This window comes from Opisthorchis viverrini (assembly GCF_000715545.1).
Source record: "Opisthorchis viverrini unplaced genomic scaffold opera_v5_1, whole genome shotgun sequence".
Lineage (NCBI taxonomy): Eukaryota > Metazoa > Platyhelminthes > Trematoda > Opisthorchiida > Opisthorchiidae > Opisthorchis > Opisthorchis viverrini.
Window position 1 is genome coordinate 3,052,110 of NW_008751657.1, and position 16,701 is coordinate 3,068,810.

At 42.9% G+C, this 16,701-nt stretch overlaps 1 protein-coding gene across 1 annotated transcript in view; it reads left to right on the top strand.

Annotated features, from left to right (window-relative positions):
* The window catches only part of T265_00046 (hypothetical protein), a gene marked incomplete at both ends in the record, with an annotated part of 88,648 nt that overhangs the window by 30,674 nt on the left and 41,273 nt on the right, over positions 1-16,701 (top strand). Inside the window, 2 exons of the mRNA XM_009163703.1 lie at positions 1,586-2,228; positions 6,880-7,551. Of these exons, the coding sequence (XP_009161967.1) occupies positions 1,586-2,228; positions 6,880-7,551 (1,315 nt within the window). The remainder of the gene's footprint in view (positions 1-1,585; positions 2,229-6,879; positions 7,552-16,701) is intronic.

Genomic DNA, 16,701 nt, shown 5'->3' on the forward strand with positions numbered 1-16,701 from the left:
TCATGCCGGTGCTGCCTCACTCGTGGCCGAGTGAGGTGTATAGTAACTCGAGGGTTGGGATGTGAATCTAACAAGAGGTTTACTGAAGCGCATAGTGCCAACAGGGACAAACTGACTGTCTAGTGCCTCTCTGACTGCAAACTTGGTTGGATCAAATCCTTATTCGAAGCTTCACAATATGTACTACTTGCAAACATTTTGTTCCAGACTCAGTTGAGTAACGGCGGATTAGTACGAGAAACTTCAAAAAACCTCCTACAGGGCAGTGCAAATGGGATTCATATTGCAAAGGTGATGAAAAATGGACGTTCTGAGCAGAGTACGTAACGGATTGCGTCAGCCTTTACTAAATAATGAATCAAGTCTGGAGCAATTACCTACAGGGATCAGTTTGAATTCAGGTAACTAGGGGGACAGAAGGGCTTGGAACACACGTGTGTAAAACTGAAAAGGGACTAAATCTGATCCAAGAAGGCTCGACACTGTTCACATGTGGGCATGAGATTATATGGTGTTGAGAGCCATGGATCTGGGGCATCACGGACGAACGACATATGGGTTTCCATATGAAGACAAAATATTTCGTCAGCCATAGTACATCTCTTCTTGTACCTAGGTGTACTTCGGCAAGGGTTCAAGGGACGACCCACCACAGGCAAAGCCTTGTCCGGCTAATTCCAGATGTGCACGCTAGTGCGACAGCGTTTCAGTTCAGCCCATCTATTACCGATCCTCATCTGTTAGCATCACTTTTAAAGCGTTACTTCTTCGGGCATGCACTTGTGTACCACATGTGTAGTAAAAAACAATCGGTCAACTTTATCAGCATAAAAGAATTTGAAGTAAAACCCACTACTAGTTACAAATAAAATACCATATATTCCATCTAATTTGCTATTCCACCTAACCCAGATACTGACGCGATACTCAGCATACAACCCCACCCTATGAGTTGGTAAAAGAAAAGAGGCACGCTACCGTTGGAGCGCTGATTGATTAATTAGAATATATCCTACACAACAAATAGTCCTAATCACGGCCAAGATTCCATAGCAAACCGAATGCCATTTTCCCAGCGAAAACATATGTTTGTGTATGTGTGTATGAGGGGTTTGGGTTGGGGTGGGGGGCTGCAAACATATAAAGAGTGGGCTGGCTGTGAGTCTAATAACTGAGCTGGTTAACATGTGCAAGTGTAGGTTCATAGTTATGGGTGGTCTTCCTCCACTAGTAGATACTTCAGCCTAGACCACCCGGTTTTATGTGTATATGTTGCAACAAAGGCGCACTATCAATCCATTGGTAGCGACAATATTCGTTTTACTGTCTTGCCTATTATGACTGTAACAATCCTTCCGTCTGTGGGAGGCGAAAACGGGTGTTATTGTCTGTTATCCCAAAATAAATCAGTCTTGTCCTGTGATGAGGAGTTATCGTCTGTCTCTAGCCCACACTTTGAGATATATTTACGGCGGGTATCTTCGACCTCTTGGATTGAATCTTGACCGCGAGTTTCATGATCTTGCCGACCGTATGTCTTGGAGAGCCACATCGCCTATCAGTTACTTCTTTTCTCCGCTTACAGTGCCTTATTGAAGAGACCATCGAACCATTCAGGTCTAACCACAGACAGTCGAGTTGTGCATCCAACCACCGAGAAAGGCAGCTGAAAACGATCAAACCCAAAGCCAGTATCAGTCCAGTAAGGGAAAAGCTATGCACCACACAAACATCCGGTCCTCAGAATGAGGCTTCGGGTAACGATACCTACATGAACTCATTCAAAGACTTCATAAGCCGTTTCAACGCTTTGGGCAAGCAGATGTCAAAAGATTTTCTGTTTAATGCCGATGCTAGTGCAACGCTTTCGTCCCTGGGCAATGATTCACTATGCCCGATTTGCAACCAATCTATCGGACAAGGGAACAGGGAAGAGCTGATCAAACATTTGGCATTTGTGCACCTTCTTCCAATCCCGTCCATACTCAACTACATTACCGCGACAGCAACAGGAATGCAGATAGGCCAAGAGAAGGCTAGTCTGTCACGTTTGCCCGTTCTTGAAACACCAACGCCACTTGAATGTGCAGAGAGGCTGAACGTCACCAGGGAATGGTATAATTCCCAGACAAACACATCACAGTCTCCTCCACTTATCCCTGAAATGGGAAATTCATCTCAGAGTCGACCGACAGAACGAATTTTGAAGAAGGATCAAACGACTGAAGGTGAGCAGGTTTTAAAAATGTGCTGAGGCCGCTGTTGTTAACTGTAATGTTGAGCCCTCCTATGTAGCGCTGGCCTATTTGAGTTCATTTAACCCATGTTCTATTTTCCTGCCTTGGGTGAAGGCTTTGATACTAGCCTTGCGACCACAGGCCTGTTGCCTACGCAGTGAAAATGCTTAACGATCGTTGGAGGATGAAGGATCGTTTCCCGGATTGATATGGATATCATAACACTACTGAGGTCAAACCCACTATAAGCAGTGATCAATTTATATTCTAATGATCCTCCTCAAACATCTCTGTGCTGTGGCTTTAGGATTAGATTAAAGGGATAAATGTTGTATTGAAATTGTGTGAATGGTGATTTCCTAAGCTGTTTTGGTAAACAATACTTCAGCTGTTTTCTTGCTGTTCAAAATAGTTTCCGCTTCCCAGCATGAGAAGCAGTGAAACAATCACCGCCGAGTCAGTCTGCAGAAGAACTGGTTGCCGGCCGACCAGCATGCCTGTGAGGTACCAGGCGCCCAGAAAATAAATGACCTTCCAGAATAGATATAGGGCCTGTCTAACGCACCCTGTCAAGTGAACAGCAACGCGTAGCTCTGTTAATACCAACGGGATGTAAGTGGAAACGGGGGGGAATATGTGGGTCTATTGGTTGGACGGAATCAGAGCTGTTGCCACTACCGTTGCTTCCACACCATCATCATCATCATCATCATCGTCATCACCTATTCTCATGTGGCACACCTTGGATGGATTAATAATGACCACAATTCGAACAACGTTTGTCTCAGCTGTTACTATCCGTAGATGGAATCCAAAGTATAAATCACACGAACCGCTGTCATTCGCGCGAGAGTAAGCTTGATCAGAAGCGTGGCATTGGCGTTTGTGGTGCTCCTGTTGATAGTAGGCATCCTAGTTAGAAGTCAATGTGAGTGGATTTTGACAGAGGACGAATTCATGGAACAACAAGCCGTTGCCGCCATGGGGTACTTCCCACGGTTCTGTTGCACTGGTAGCCGTAACCAATATGAATAATAGGGTGCATTATACAGCCCAGAGTTCTATTTAATTGAAACGGAAGACTTACGACGACCATTGATACTCAATAAATTAAAGAATGAAGTCCATTTAGGCGTCGACTGTTAGTGACTCATGAGCGCTACTGATAGTATGGAAGCACGATGTTACTGTTATTCGGAGAAAATAAGCAAGCTGGATTGTTCTGTAATTTTGTATTCCTGAAAAATTCTTTCAAGTGTTAGCTGGTTCAGGGTGGATTGTGCATTTTGTCGAAAGGTAAACAGTTTCGCGTCTTTTTATGGGACAACACACGGAGCAATACGTTATCCCATGTTCTTCTGTCACGACGGTAGAAAACATACTTTTTAGTAGCAAGGTTATGCTATACGGGCGACGATGATAGTAATGACAACAATGGCAGTAAATATCGTTTAGTCTTTTGTTGCATAGATGCCATATCATCTGAAGGATGGACCGGGATATTGCCAGGTTACCCGAGTCTGGACAGGAGCAATCGAGATGGAGAGGTTGGGTTCGAACCAGACCCTCCGGTTAGTCAGTTTCAGCAGCCTAACCACTGGGTTATGTACAGTCCTAGGTGATCCTTACCATCAAGAAACGATCATGATCAGGTACAAGACCAATGCGTTGAACGATCGGCATGGAAAAACACAATTTCAGAACTGATGTGAATACTGCTAACTAGTCAGGCTCGTTTGTCACATTACCAGGATACCGGTGACCAGCAGAATTTGTCTGAGCGAATAGTGAGCGCGTGAAATTGCTACACAACAATGGTTAGGTTTGCGGGAGCCAAGTACTTTTCAGAAGTGTGGTGTCCTCACGATCTTCTGTCGTTCTTGCATCGCGTATTTACACATTTTTGTTTACAATGTTCCATAACGGGTACCCCCTGGTAGAAAAAAACAAGTGTAGCAGACTTAAGTGCGCAAAACGCTTTTCATGTTCTGACAACATCACTTTGAATAGTCACATACTGTTTGCTGGGTTTATTGTCATTATTCAGTGTGACTAATTCTCTTTTGAACCGATAACAATGACTGGAAAACAATGTATACTAACATATCAACCTACTTACTATATTGAGACGTCATTTAGCCTTCTAATTTTTGCCAACTGTCGACAACCAGCAGATTAAAGAACAAAACATGGCCAAGTAATTCAAAGTGTGAGTAGTCAGGTTTCTGCTGAAGACGTCTTAACGGACTTAAGGCATCTGCTAGTGAGGTCTTGCACCATGCTTGTACACACAAAAAGATGTGAACCTTCTGAGAAGCAATGGTCGTTTAATTGATTCCAGCAACAAAAAGGAAATGGAGGGACGTTCGTTCCAGCAAGTCTTTCATCCTGCCAAAAATCCAGATACTGCTTTAGAGCTATTTTACTTCTGTACGACGCAATAGTTGGTGCTCATCTGGCTTACATGTCTGCACTATGTACGAGGCCGGAGCTTTGTTCCAAGGAAAACCAAAAAATCCCATATTTCTCATTGGCTTTCATCTGAGAGGTCGTCACTCGAGGAGCCAGTAAACGTCGAATCTCACAACGTAAACTGGGTGACTGAAAGGTGGTGACGCTATATCCTAAGTGCAGGTTGATCATACTGCTGAATGACTACTCGTGAGTGAGTGGTAGGTATAGTGTTCAACCATCAATGGGTGGCGGGTTCGGACCTCCACAGAGATTTGGTAGATGTACTGTATTGGTGACTTCTACTGAATGTTTCTCAGCCCTTACTGAAGGACTGGCTTCATTTACAGAGTGAAATATACATAGAAAGGGAGAACTTCCACAAAAGAAACCCTTATGAAACATCCTCTTGGATAATCTACCATGAAAAGTTGTTCCCAAGGAGATACTTCTCCGTCAAGTCCATTCGGAGTCACTGGACTAGTACACCACCCTTAGAATAGGGTATATTACGTCGTTCCCCCGAGTGTTCTTTTTGGTACAGGGCAACCATAGCTAGGGGTTATAACTTCTCCGTCAAGTCCATTCGGGGTCACTGGACTAGTACACTTCCCCTTAGAATAGGGTATATTACGTCGGTCCCCCGAGTGTTCTTTCTGGTACAGGGCAACCATAGCTAGGGGTTATTGCTACTGTAGTTATCTGTGATTAAAAAATTTAAGATTATAGTTCACTGGACGAATACGTCAAGTCGTAAGCCAAATAATGTTCTTCCAGCGCCGTTTCCTTCCCGTCCAATCGAGCACATATCGAGTTGAATATACCATCCGGGAGGTTGAACGGAGGTTTTCTTTAAATCAAGACAAATAGTCCTAAACATAAGAATTAATTTTTCACTGCTCCATGGTTCAGAAATCACTGAAATTAGGTAATAAAAGATTTTAAATTCCGTAACATGCGACTTTACTCTGACCTCCAGGCTAACGTAAACTGTCCAAGCAAAAATAGGGTCATTTCAGAATATGATGTGACTGAGATCAAACGGAAAAAGTGGACAACTTTCCTAGCCTTTTATTTGTGGTAAGTGCGTGAGCCAACGTGATAGGAAGAAAACCATGAGGAATTACTTAACTTGCTTTTTTTTTCCTGTGAAGTCAGATAATGCCTAGGCGAGATGTCCCAATGCTGCAATCAATTGTCGAAAATCATTAAGTAACAACAGTTTTGACGATTGTCCATCTGTTCCACCTAAAGCTTCGATGAGCACCAGTCAGTAAGGCTCCTCAAAACTAGAAGTCCGTTAGTGTCTCGACCGCACGATTAGGCTTACAGAAGAGTTTGGAAATTTCAAATCATGCAGGATCAGTAAACGAAATGATCAGAACAACTTGAGCGTGTTCACACCTAGAGGAAAATGAAGGTGAACTTGTTATCTTTAGTTCCTTCCGACTTTGGTCGAGAGAGTTGCCTTAGGATGAACGGAAGTGAGGGACGCTCATCAACACGGACTAATAAGGATCCAAGAAATTAGGCAGAACTCGTCCGGTTAAGGATCGAAGCGTTCCATCCGGAAGATGTCTAAAAAGCGATCAATATTTTAGCATGCGTGCCTTGATGGATGTTGCCGAAATTCTTGTCGAAAGCAATAACAGACAATGAAAGTGTACCAGTGAATATACCCGTCTTTCATTGGATAGTTTTATAACACAACAAGGATTCGCCAAAAAATTGAGCATTCAGCGGTCGCATCCTTGAGATGAGTAGCCTCCATGCAAACCGAAGGAAGCACGGGGCTGAGCAACCTCAAAATGTTCGACCCATGATAAGATCAGTCATAGGGCTGGGGTGAGTTCTAGTTATGGGACTTCAGTTCGATAGCTTCGCGCCGTGAACTCTGAGTTGTCTCGAGCCCGTTCACCTTTAGTTAGGTTGAGCAATACACCAAGGTGGTTTTTACAGACTATGATTGTGATTAATTGGGATGGACAATAACAGCCTATTAATTGTGGAAGCACAGTAACTGAAGCTTACAACTGCTTTAATGGAAAACGAAATTGCATAGATCGATAACGGTTTACAATATAAATATAATGTTTCGGTAGGCCATATTGGTCTTAGTGGCTGCGCAAAGACTTACTGTCAACTGGCTCAGTTCGGTCTCTTGAATGACTTATTTGAACTTGTTTTTAAGGGCAAAATAACCGGACGGACAAAGCTTCCCTCAGACCTCCAGATGAAGTACCTTCAAAGGATACCAGATGCTCCATGGGACCAAATCTAAGCTGCCCCCAGTGCTGTGCAGGATTTTCCAGCATGCATCAACTGCAGCTGCATTTCTTGCAGGAACATGCCCAAACACTCGAAAGTATATTTCATCTTGGCAACGCATTTTCGGCTGGACGTTTCCCGTTCAGCCTGCCAGGACCAGTTTTACCTCCATTCTACCCACAACCATATATAACTCCCAAACAAGATGATTTTGGACCAAGTCACCAAGGTCCAACTCCTCTTCAGAACCCCTGTCTGCTTCAACCACCCATTCAGCACACCACGCGTTCGGATCTCGTCAGGCCCGATTTAACTGGTCTAACCGCATTGAACCCCTTCGGCTCTCCGCCTTCACAAATGATGAACTTACAACTTACCGCTGCGGCACATGCTTTAGGTTTTCCGTTCAGCTCCGTACTCATCCCAGATGGAGCAAATAACTGTGTGCAAGACGAGAAACGCCCAGCTAGGCGCGGTGATGACAAGCTGTTGGACTGCAACCAATCACGTGTGATCAACGGTGGTCCAATTCACACGGAACCGAAACGAGCTAGGATGCAAACCGGTGTCGAGTCAACGAACCCGTTCACCCAAGGTGAGTAGATGTTGAATGAACCTGATCGACCGTGTGTGTGCGGATTTGTTCATCGCAGCCGAGTATAGTTTATGATAAATGGAGTTAGTGGGTTACATATGTTTATGATACATATTGTTATTTGTTTACTATATGTAGGCTTGTTGTTTTGGTTGCTTGACGAATTATCACATCATGTTTATCTTTGAGGTATCCTTGGTTTATCACTTAAGTGACCTCCCTGTGGATGATCGATGGCCCGTTGGTTCACAGGGTTTCTGCATACGATTGTTCCACATTACAGGCAGGTTGATGTTCCGTTTGTTGCATGGTTAGTGGATTTTTAGAAGAATTCTATATTTTTTTAGTTGTCACACTAAAGAGTAAAAATACTTTCACCATGTGCAATGAAACATCCCAAGTTGATCCAATAAGAGACAACGCCCAAGAGTTTATCCCGGGGGATAAATGATCCTCCATCTTGGTGTCATAGCATCTGTTGAATCGTGGTTTGATCAAACTGGAGACCGCTGGAGAAAATAAGCTACTTTTGGTCGACCCTTTGAGACAGGCATTCCAGATGGGCTATTGATATCTATACAACCAAAATGCGGTACATCCGTTCTTCGGTGAAAGCTCACTTTAATTATGAGCACAGTTTATCCGTGTATATTACTCAGTCTTACCACAATTTCGAACATCTGAATCAGATTACGCAATCTGCAGCCGGGATGGGAAACCAATACTAAATACTGTGGTGGCCATGACAGATGTTTTTAGTTCAGTTTCTCGCTACACGTATGTCATCCTGTCACGAAAGACAGCCTTTCCTTGAGAATTTCGCCCGTTTGTTACCGTTAATAGCCAGGCTGTGGTTGGCTTTTATCGGGTAAGATAAACCAACTCGCTCAATATTCAAGTCGAGTTTAAGTGAATACCCAACAGCATTCTCGGCCAGTCATGGGCTAGATGGATACCAGGTTAGCTCTTGTTCCCCAACCTCTATTCCAGTCAGGGTGAAAAACTGTTTTCCAAAATGCCGCTGTGTACGCAGTCCTGGATAAACTACCCTTATCCCCAATTCAGTTGAAGAACCAGCTGATGCAGCACGAGAGCATTTCGCTAAATCAGGATCATTAGGATTGAAGCAGCAAGTTTGAAAACGATTGCGGACTTCTTTGATGCTGTGTCTGGACAAAATTGTGTACACATTTTATAGTGGAAGAAGTTCCTCGCAGGATATGTCCTCTTGAGTAGGCGCATCATGTTGTTGGTTGAAACTACGTAAACTCAATTCAGTTGAAGAACTAGCTGATGTAGCACGAGAGCATTTCGATAAATCAGGATCATTAGGACTGAAGCAGCAAGTTTGAAAACGATTGCACACTACTTTGATGCTGTGTCTGGACAAAATTTTGTACAAATTTTATAGTGGAAGAAGTTCCTCACAGGATATGTCCTCTTGAGTAGGCGCATCATGTTGTTGGTTGAAACTACGTAAACTACGTAGAACTACAATGTCCTCACTTACAAGATCGTCAAGACGAGACAAACACTACTTAAATACAGTCACATAGCCAAAGCTTATCGGATGACAGTTTGAAAAACGTCTAGTAGATCTCCCATTTTGTGTGGTGGCATTTTCTGCATGATGCAACCTTGTGTTCTAGGGTGGAACGGCCAGAGTGATTCCCGGGTGGTTGATAAAGCTTCTATAAGTATACTGTCTACCATAGCGCAAACTAAGCATGCTACACCATCTGAAAAGAAGCGCTTGTGGTACCAGTTGGTGGAAGTTTGAAAATGCGGCAATCGGTGCGTGAATTGCGAACTGCTCCCCAGGAATAAATAATAACGCCTGATCTCCCTCGCTTGAGGAAATATTTTAGCAGCTTCCAACCGGTCATACCACCATTCTCATCTCCTGCTTTTACTGATCGAGTAACTACTTATTCACATCCGCATCTGCATCTGCTGAGACAGTGCCCCGGTGATTCCATGGCCCAATAAATGTTGCCAGGCCCAGAAGCCTACACGCACACGCAACCTCAGTTCCCAGTCGGCACACGCACCCGTCAGTCAATTGCGTATATAACGCTTGTCCCGATACGGTGCGTGTCTGTGGTATGCATAGCTTCGTCCATAATATCGACACAAAATTACCTGTCAATTTAGATGTATTGCCCGCATCTGAGGTGGACAGCAGGTAGCTTGCACGCGAGCGGTTGGAAATGGTGAACCAAGTTCATAATAGGTGCACTAACTGTGCATACATATTTTCCCACATTAGAAGGTTATATACAGGGTGGAGGATTGTAAAACCTGTCATAACTGGGGTTCACTGTATGTTCGACTTATCCATCAAACCTTGAATGTGAAGGAAGAACTGTGACATTCGCCATAATACTCCACTGTGTTGGAGACAGTCCCATCGGGCTGGTCACAGCGTGCGAAACAGAGACAGAAGACTGGACACGATTTGCCAACCACGGTGGTGTGGCCAGCGAACTATATATGGCAGATTGTAGGTGCGCTTGTATTAGTGAGGCTTAGGCGAATCCCTGCTGAGCTGGAAGCGTAAACATAATCAGAACAGATACAGCCATTTTACTGCAAAGAATGGAGCCTAGGGATAAACTGGCATCCATCTGCTTCCAAAAGAGCACCAAAGACAGGCTTAACAGTGGTGAACATAAAATTAACAGGAAATTGATTAGTCATGCCAGCCACGATATTGCATTATAACTGGCTTGGCCGATTACAGATTTATTTTTTTATAGATATAGAAGTAACAATGGCTGTGGGCAGCTCATGCCTTCAACGATGAAGCAAAAATTTGTTTCTTAAGGGCTAAAACTTGAAAATAATATTCCTCACTTTTCAACAGCGTTATTGCATAGTGAAATGTCTACACTAGCCAGAATACTGGACCGAGTGCGTCAGACATAAAAAAAAACAGTTCTCTCTATGCCTCTTGAAAGTCTCTTGCACAAACAATAATGATAGTAATAGATAAATAATTAAATAACTAGATAAAATAAGTGGCGAACAAACCAAAGTAAGTCAGTAGATAATCTTTTTTATAGTTTGAGGAGATTTGGGAATCGGCTTAACTTACAGGACGAAATCTTCTTTCAATTTGTGAAAACTTTTTTGAATAGTTTCTTTGTAAGACAAAAACAAACTTTCAAATACATGAAGAAAATGGTTAACATCGGACCACTTTCCATATAAGGACATTGTGGTTTTCTTCATGTGTTTTGATGAAATTATGAAGACGAGTCATTGGAAATTCCAACTGTTTGAACATAACTTTAAAAATGCACTGATCTCAAGTCGAATTTTGCAAACGGTATTCAAACTGTGCTAAAAGGGCTCACATCAACCTAACTGGAACCTGTCTACGACTCTACTGAGATTCCTGTCTGGTCATCTTGAAGATATTATTGAGGAATCTTGTAAAAGTGATGAAACATCTTACTGTGAAAATATTTTGGAAAGGATGCTCAGTTCTGTCAGTGCTGTGAGCTAGACCGGCGCGTTGTTCCCCTTGAAAGAAACGGACCAATTACTAATGAGGTTAGTACGGATAACTTGACACATATTGACAGCTCACTTGAATAGCTGCTTCTGTTCGACTATCGCAATTCCATGATCCCAGCCTGCTAACAATTGCTCCACTCAAGCAATAATGTATTTAAGACTGGGGGAATCTTTAGTCGCTTGGCAAAAAACGTTTGATGGACAACTGTATGGCTGCACGACTAGGGAAAATAATAAGTTTATGTCTGGAAGACCAACTACAGATTCTAACTTTTGCAATAAAAGGTTGCATGTTTTTTTTACTTGGACTCAAAGTCATGGCGAACGATGATAGTTCAGAACTTACGTTGTGCCCTATTTCACAGAGACCAAAGCAATCTTTGGGAAAACTAATTGCATTCAAATATTGTGAGTGAATCAAAGCGGCTGCCAACCACAAATGATGACAAACAGATCTGAGTTACTCAGACTAAAACTTTTACCCTTAGGCATACGCAGGCATTCGACGGGTGCTGTGAGATTCTCAGCCTTCAAAATTCATCAAACTTCTATGTACGTTGTCGGTCCGTGGATGACTGGGTAGGTGCCCTTCGGTGGCGTTTACCATTAAATCTGAATCTGAAAGTAGAAATTAAGAAACTTTGGAGGCACTCAAAAACTTTATCCGGGCGAAAAATGGTTTCAAGTTGTAGGTCCTAATCCACGTCTTCGAACGAAGTGCGTAATTTCCAGTCACTTTGAACGGTGAGTTCTAAATGAAGTCCCATGACAAAGTAGCACTCTGGTAGCTGTGACTGTAATTCGGTGACCCACTGGAATTTGGTCAGCTACGCACTACTGAGGATTCCCAATATGGATGAACGTGTGTGTACATTGTCTCTCGGCTTTTCAGGTTCACTGACAGGACGAAATATCAATGAAAGCTTACCAAACCTCCTCACGCTACCATCATATTTAACTCACTCTCTCAGAGCAGCAAACAGGTGGTGGGGTTAGCTGACGTACCAGCTCCAAGGTCAATGGAAACTGTTTGCCTGAATCACAGCCATTTTGAGCTCGTTTCGAAGGTGGGCATCGACCCCTGCAGCTGACGACTGTTTCAGCGGGCCACCACAACAGTTAGTAGTATAACATATGAATATCCTAAGAGCCGCAATTTCAGTAACAGTTTCCAGTTTGTTGACTCCAAAATCGAGAACGGGTAAATTTTTCCACGAGCTGAGTCTGAATGTGCGTAGAGACGTTTGAGGCGAATAAGGACTGTATCTGAGCGTCACATCCAAATTATGACTTGGATTTACACTTTAATAACAGTGCAATGGGATAAACGAACCCAGCAGATCAAAATTTTATCAAAGTGCTGAAGTTAATAGTCCGTTCGAGCACTGTGGGTTTTTCCCACTGCACTTATCGATTCAAATCACACCAAAGGAAGACCAATGCGAACAAATTCATTTGGGATATGCTTAAGCCTTGACGCTTCTGTTGATTTCTTCTGGGAACAACTTAAAAACCCTTGTGGATCCTGCTGATGAGTGTCTCTGAAGACAAGGATAGAGGTAATAGATAAAGTTTGGCTGTTTTTCTTGTCCTTAGTTGGTGATGTTTTGTGTGACAACAACCGTTACTACAATGGGATCGTTATAAGGAAAGACCTAACAAACCAGCTTTGATGGGCTTCACACCTAACTGGAGTTTTCAGGAAACAGACTAACAAATGTTCCCTCTGGAGCGGAAGTTTCCCACCCGCATGCTTGCTGACTGGTTGATTCCCGCGTTGTTGTATTTCTCCTCTGTTTTGACAGCCCTCACAATATCCTCTCCGGATAACAGACGTAATATTGAGATATCTACTCCTTTTTAAGGTTTATCGATCCATGGTCCGCCTAAGTTTCGGAGAGAGACCATCTGAATGGAGTAGCAAACTAAAAACGTCCAGTCCGTAAAGCTACGAGTCAATGTTTTGCGCTCGAAAAAAATGCTACAGCAGCTAAATTGGGTGTATTCTTCCCTAAAGTTGAATTCGAACGTGGAAAAAGTGGAAAACACTTGGCTTTAAATAAAATTAGACAGTTACAAAGTTTTTAAAGAAAAAATTCACTGTACCAGATAATTTTCGCTTCAAGAAAAACTACTGGTTTAAAACACCGTGGATAACGTTTACTCCTCTGGAATGGCCGTTTCTATCGATTCCCTTAGAGGTCATCAAAGAAGTGTTTCAACATATCTGAAATTTTTTTGGACATATATAGAAGAACAGATTATCGCCGATATTCTGTTGTGTGAGTAACCCACTGATTGCGGTTGAATCACATAATTATATCCGACCAAACTCGACCCGATTAGTACTCAAAACGGCAGTTTCGGAAATTACTGCCACTAAAATGAACCCGTTATTTGCCCAGTATGAAGACGGGATGAAACAACGCGTGCGAAGTATCTAACAATCCCCACTGACCTTACCTGCTCTACCTGCAAGTAAATAGGGATAGCTACGAAGGTCAGGGCGGCGGGAGAAAGATGATGAATCCTGGCGGACAACAGTGCGGGCAAAACCTGTATTACTCCTGGGTGGTTTGCCTTTTTTGCAACCTGGTTACTTTGTTGTTTCTTAACAATGGCTCCTTAACAACCCGTGTTCAGAAAGTAGAAACATCGCGATCGTGAACCTAGGGGAAAGATAATAAGATACAGATATGTCAGACAGCAAACCTTCAAGTGTCATAACTAAAATAAAGTGGGCAGTTGCCTAGCCGTTCATGTTCTGTCATTCAACCAACATATCCAAAGCAGATTTTAATTACAAGGCGTCTTTCTAGGATCAGCATACCAACAGAGTACAACTGAATCAAAATTAAACGGGCCACATTCTACTCCAAATCAACGGTCCCATCTCACCTTTAGTGATTTGCCTGAAGCATATGTGGAAGAATACACTCCAGTGATTACTAGCTCGGTTACACCAGTCTATGTCCAACATGAGGCGAAATATTCATACCAGATATATCATAGAGGACCTAGTTACAATAGAGCTGTGTTGAGGGCACAATGCTGACGCTGCGTCGACATCAGTACGCAAAACTTCAGCATTGACGATGAAGTCCTAGTTGTTGAAAGTTTGTGCTGATTAAGATTTTGTGCCCAGGATTAATACCCGGCGATGGATCTGCTATCATGAACGCCACCAGCTGAAATAATGCACACAGGCTGAATGGAATTTGCGTGCACACTTAAACGAGCCGCAGAATTCTACGGGGATATGGACAAATACCCGATCAGTTGCATCATTCATTTGCTTCACCGAGGGGTTTCTCTGATCTTATCAAGTTATACAACAGGAACCTCTAAATTATGGCCCCTGAACCATGCCAGTGGAACCCGTTCTTTACTTTTGTTCCTTATGGTAGTGGTGTATCTAAAGAATAACTCTACTTCAAAAGAGATCAGCTTGATATAGTTGGTTTGACTTCTGGGGTTGGCACTGATCCGTTTCTCTGGCTGCTCTCCACAGAGTGACCGTAATCATTCCGAGGGAGTACTTCTGAAAGAAACAACGGTACGCCTGACTGGTTGATCTGGTGACGAATGAGGATGTAACATAGTAGAAACAGCAACATCAATGAAAAACTGAGTTATTTATGACGGGTATTCTCGAATAGTTGCGGTTTTATTTAAAAGTAAAGACTGCAGTTCATTAAGACCAGCACAATTCCGATCCCCGGGGATAAAAATGCTGCTTAATGTTCCTAAAGTTTCAGCAACTTCTGTCCGGATTTCTAACCAAGTCTCCTAAATAGCGTTCATAGTCTCCCAGTCATTCAGAGGAAATTCAGTTCGTAAACGTTCGGTATTTTTGCGCTGTTCAACATATGGAAGAGTTGCGTCTGGGTACGGGACACTACCGCTAGGATTGAACAATGAGACAAAAAGGCGATCCCATTTCTTTGAGGAAGTAAAATTTTGCAACATTCTGTTACCACCAGTGATATCAAGCTGAAAGCGACAATTATCTCCGTTGCGTTTCTATGACCGGCTCCTTAACTTACAAATACAGTAGTCCCCCACTTTGTTAGGTAAAACTCTGACAAACCCACATTGTCTCCGCCTCGAGAATTATTCCTTTTGATGACGCTGACCACATGTGTTGACGCGCTCCTTCTCTGTTTAACACTATCATATCAGTTTAGATTGCCCCTGCTGTTCATCGGGCATGTTTTGATGGCTTGTGTGGAGGTAAAAGCTGACGGGCTGCTGTAAGCCAATTTAGACCAAGATTGTTGTGACAATCCCACTAAAACACGAGAAATGTCATTCTCAGGCGAGTCTTTTCACTTGCTGCGGCATTATTTTTGTTTCGCGGCATGTGTGGTACTACTTAGTCTTTAGAAAAAACCGTATCCACCAAAGATAAATTGGGCCATTTCCCGCAAATGGGCTTTGTTCACTTCGGTATAATATCATATATATCAGTATCCCAATATATACCAAGCTACTATTCAGTCCAAAGAGTATTTTCTTTCATCGAGCGACTCTTTGGTAGGTAAAACACAAGACAAAGTAAGTAACATGCCATCACTGCTTCACTAGGTACCACGATTTAATTTTGTACAAAACAAACATCCTGATAAATTGAAACTAACAAGAGTATCTCTAAGTAAACAGCGTGGTAATCCTGATGCAGAGATATACTTAACTGCTGGCTTCGTCCAATAGCGAGTGGATCGATAAAATCAACAACACATTTCTGGAAACATGTGAAAGTCGTGCAGTTTTCTTCATCAGGACGTGTTAGTACGGCACACACTAAGCTGGAAAGTGATTATTGACCTATTAGTTTGGTGACTATGACTGAAAAACTATTTTCACCGGGTTGTATCGTTTATAGGAAATTCGCTTTCTGAAGACTTTTTTTCGGTACAAGATTTACCGACAAACGGAATTTTGCGTGATCACCAGCGGATGTGTGGTATCTCCTGGGATAACACAAGAATACTGGATCTAACTTGAGTGTCCGGATTGTGAACTTTTCGACTTACGAATGACCACAGAGTTGAGTCAAGCGTTGGTTATGCTGTCGCGCAAGACTGCATTTTCTAGTCCTGTAGTTGAAGGTTTCTTTTCAGTACTACTGTTCTATGTTCCTTAAATGACTGAGGGCCAAAGCGGAATAAGATGACACTCGTAAACTCACTGAAGCTGACAACCAAAGGAGCATTAGAACTGGTCTTCTAAGGCGGTAGATCTTGCACGTAGTACCACACACAAAACTTCCTGTCTGACTGTTCGTGTACGTGAGGCGATGGCCTGATTAATCGGTTTCTTTTTCTAATATACCTTTCCAAATGAGTATCCGTGAAGGCCGGTGTAGTCGACGTTGTCGGGCAAAAGTCATGCATCCTGTTCGCACATATTACGACCAGCTAGTTAGAAAAGTCCGTTTGAATAAACGGATACGTGTATTCATTCGCACATGCGTTTGATCATCCATTCGCTGCACAAAGCAGCCCGGGGCCACCCATGCTGATTCCACGCTCCTTCCGATCGTGGTTTTTACCGCATTCATGGGTTAGCCTCATGCGATCATGTCAGGAAACTTGTCTGGGTAACGTTCTGTCCAGAAGCGGTCAC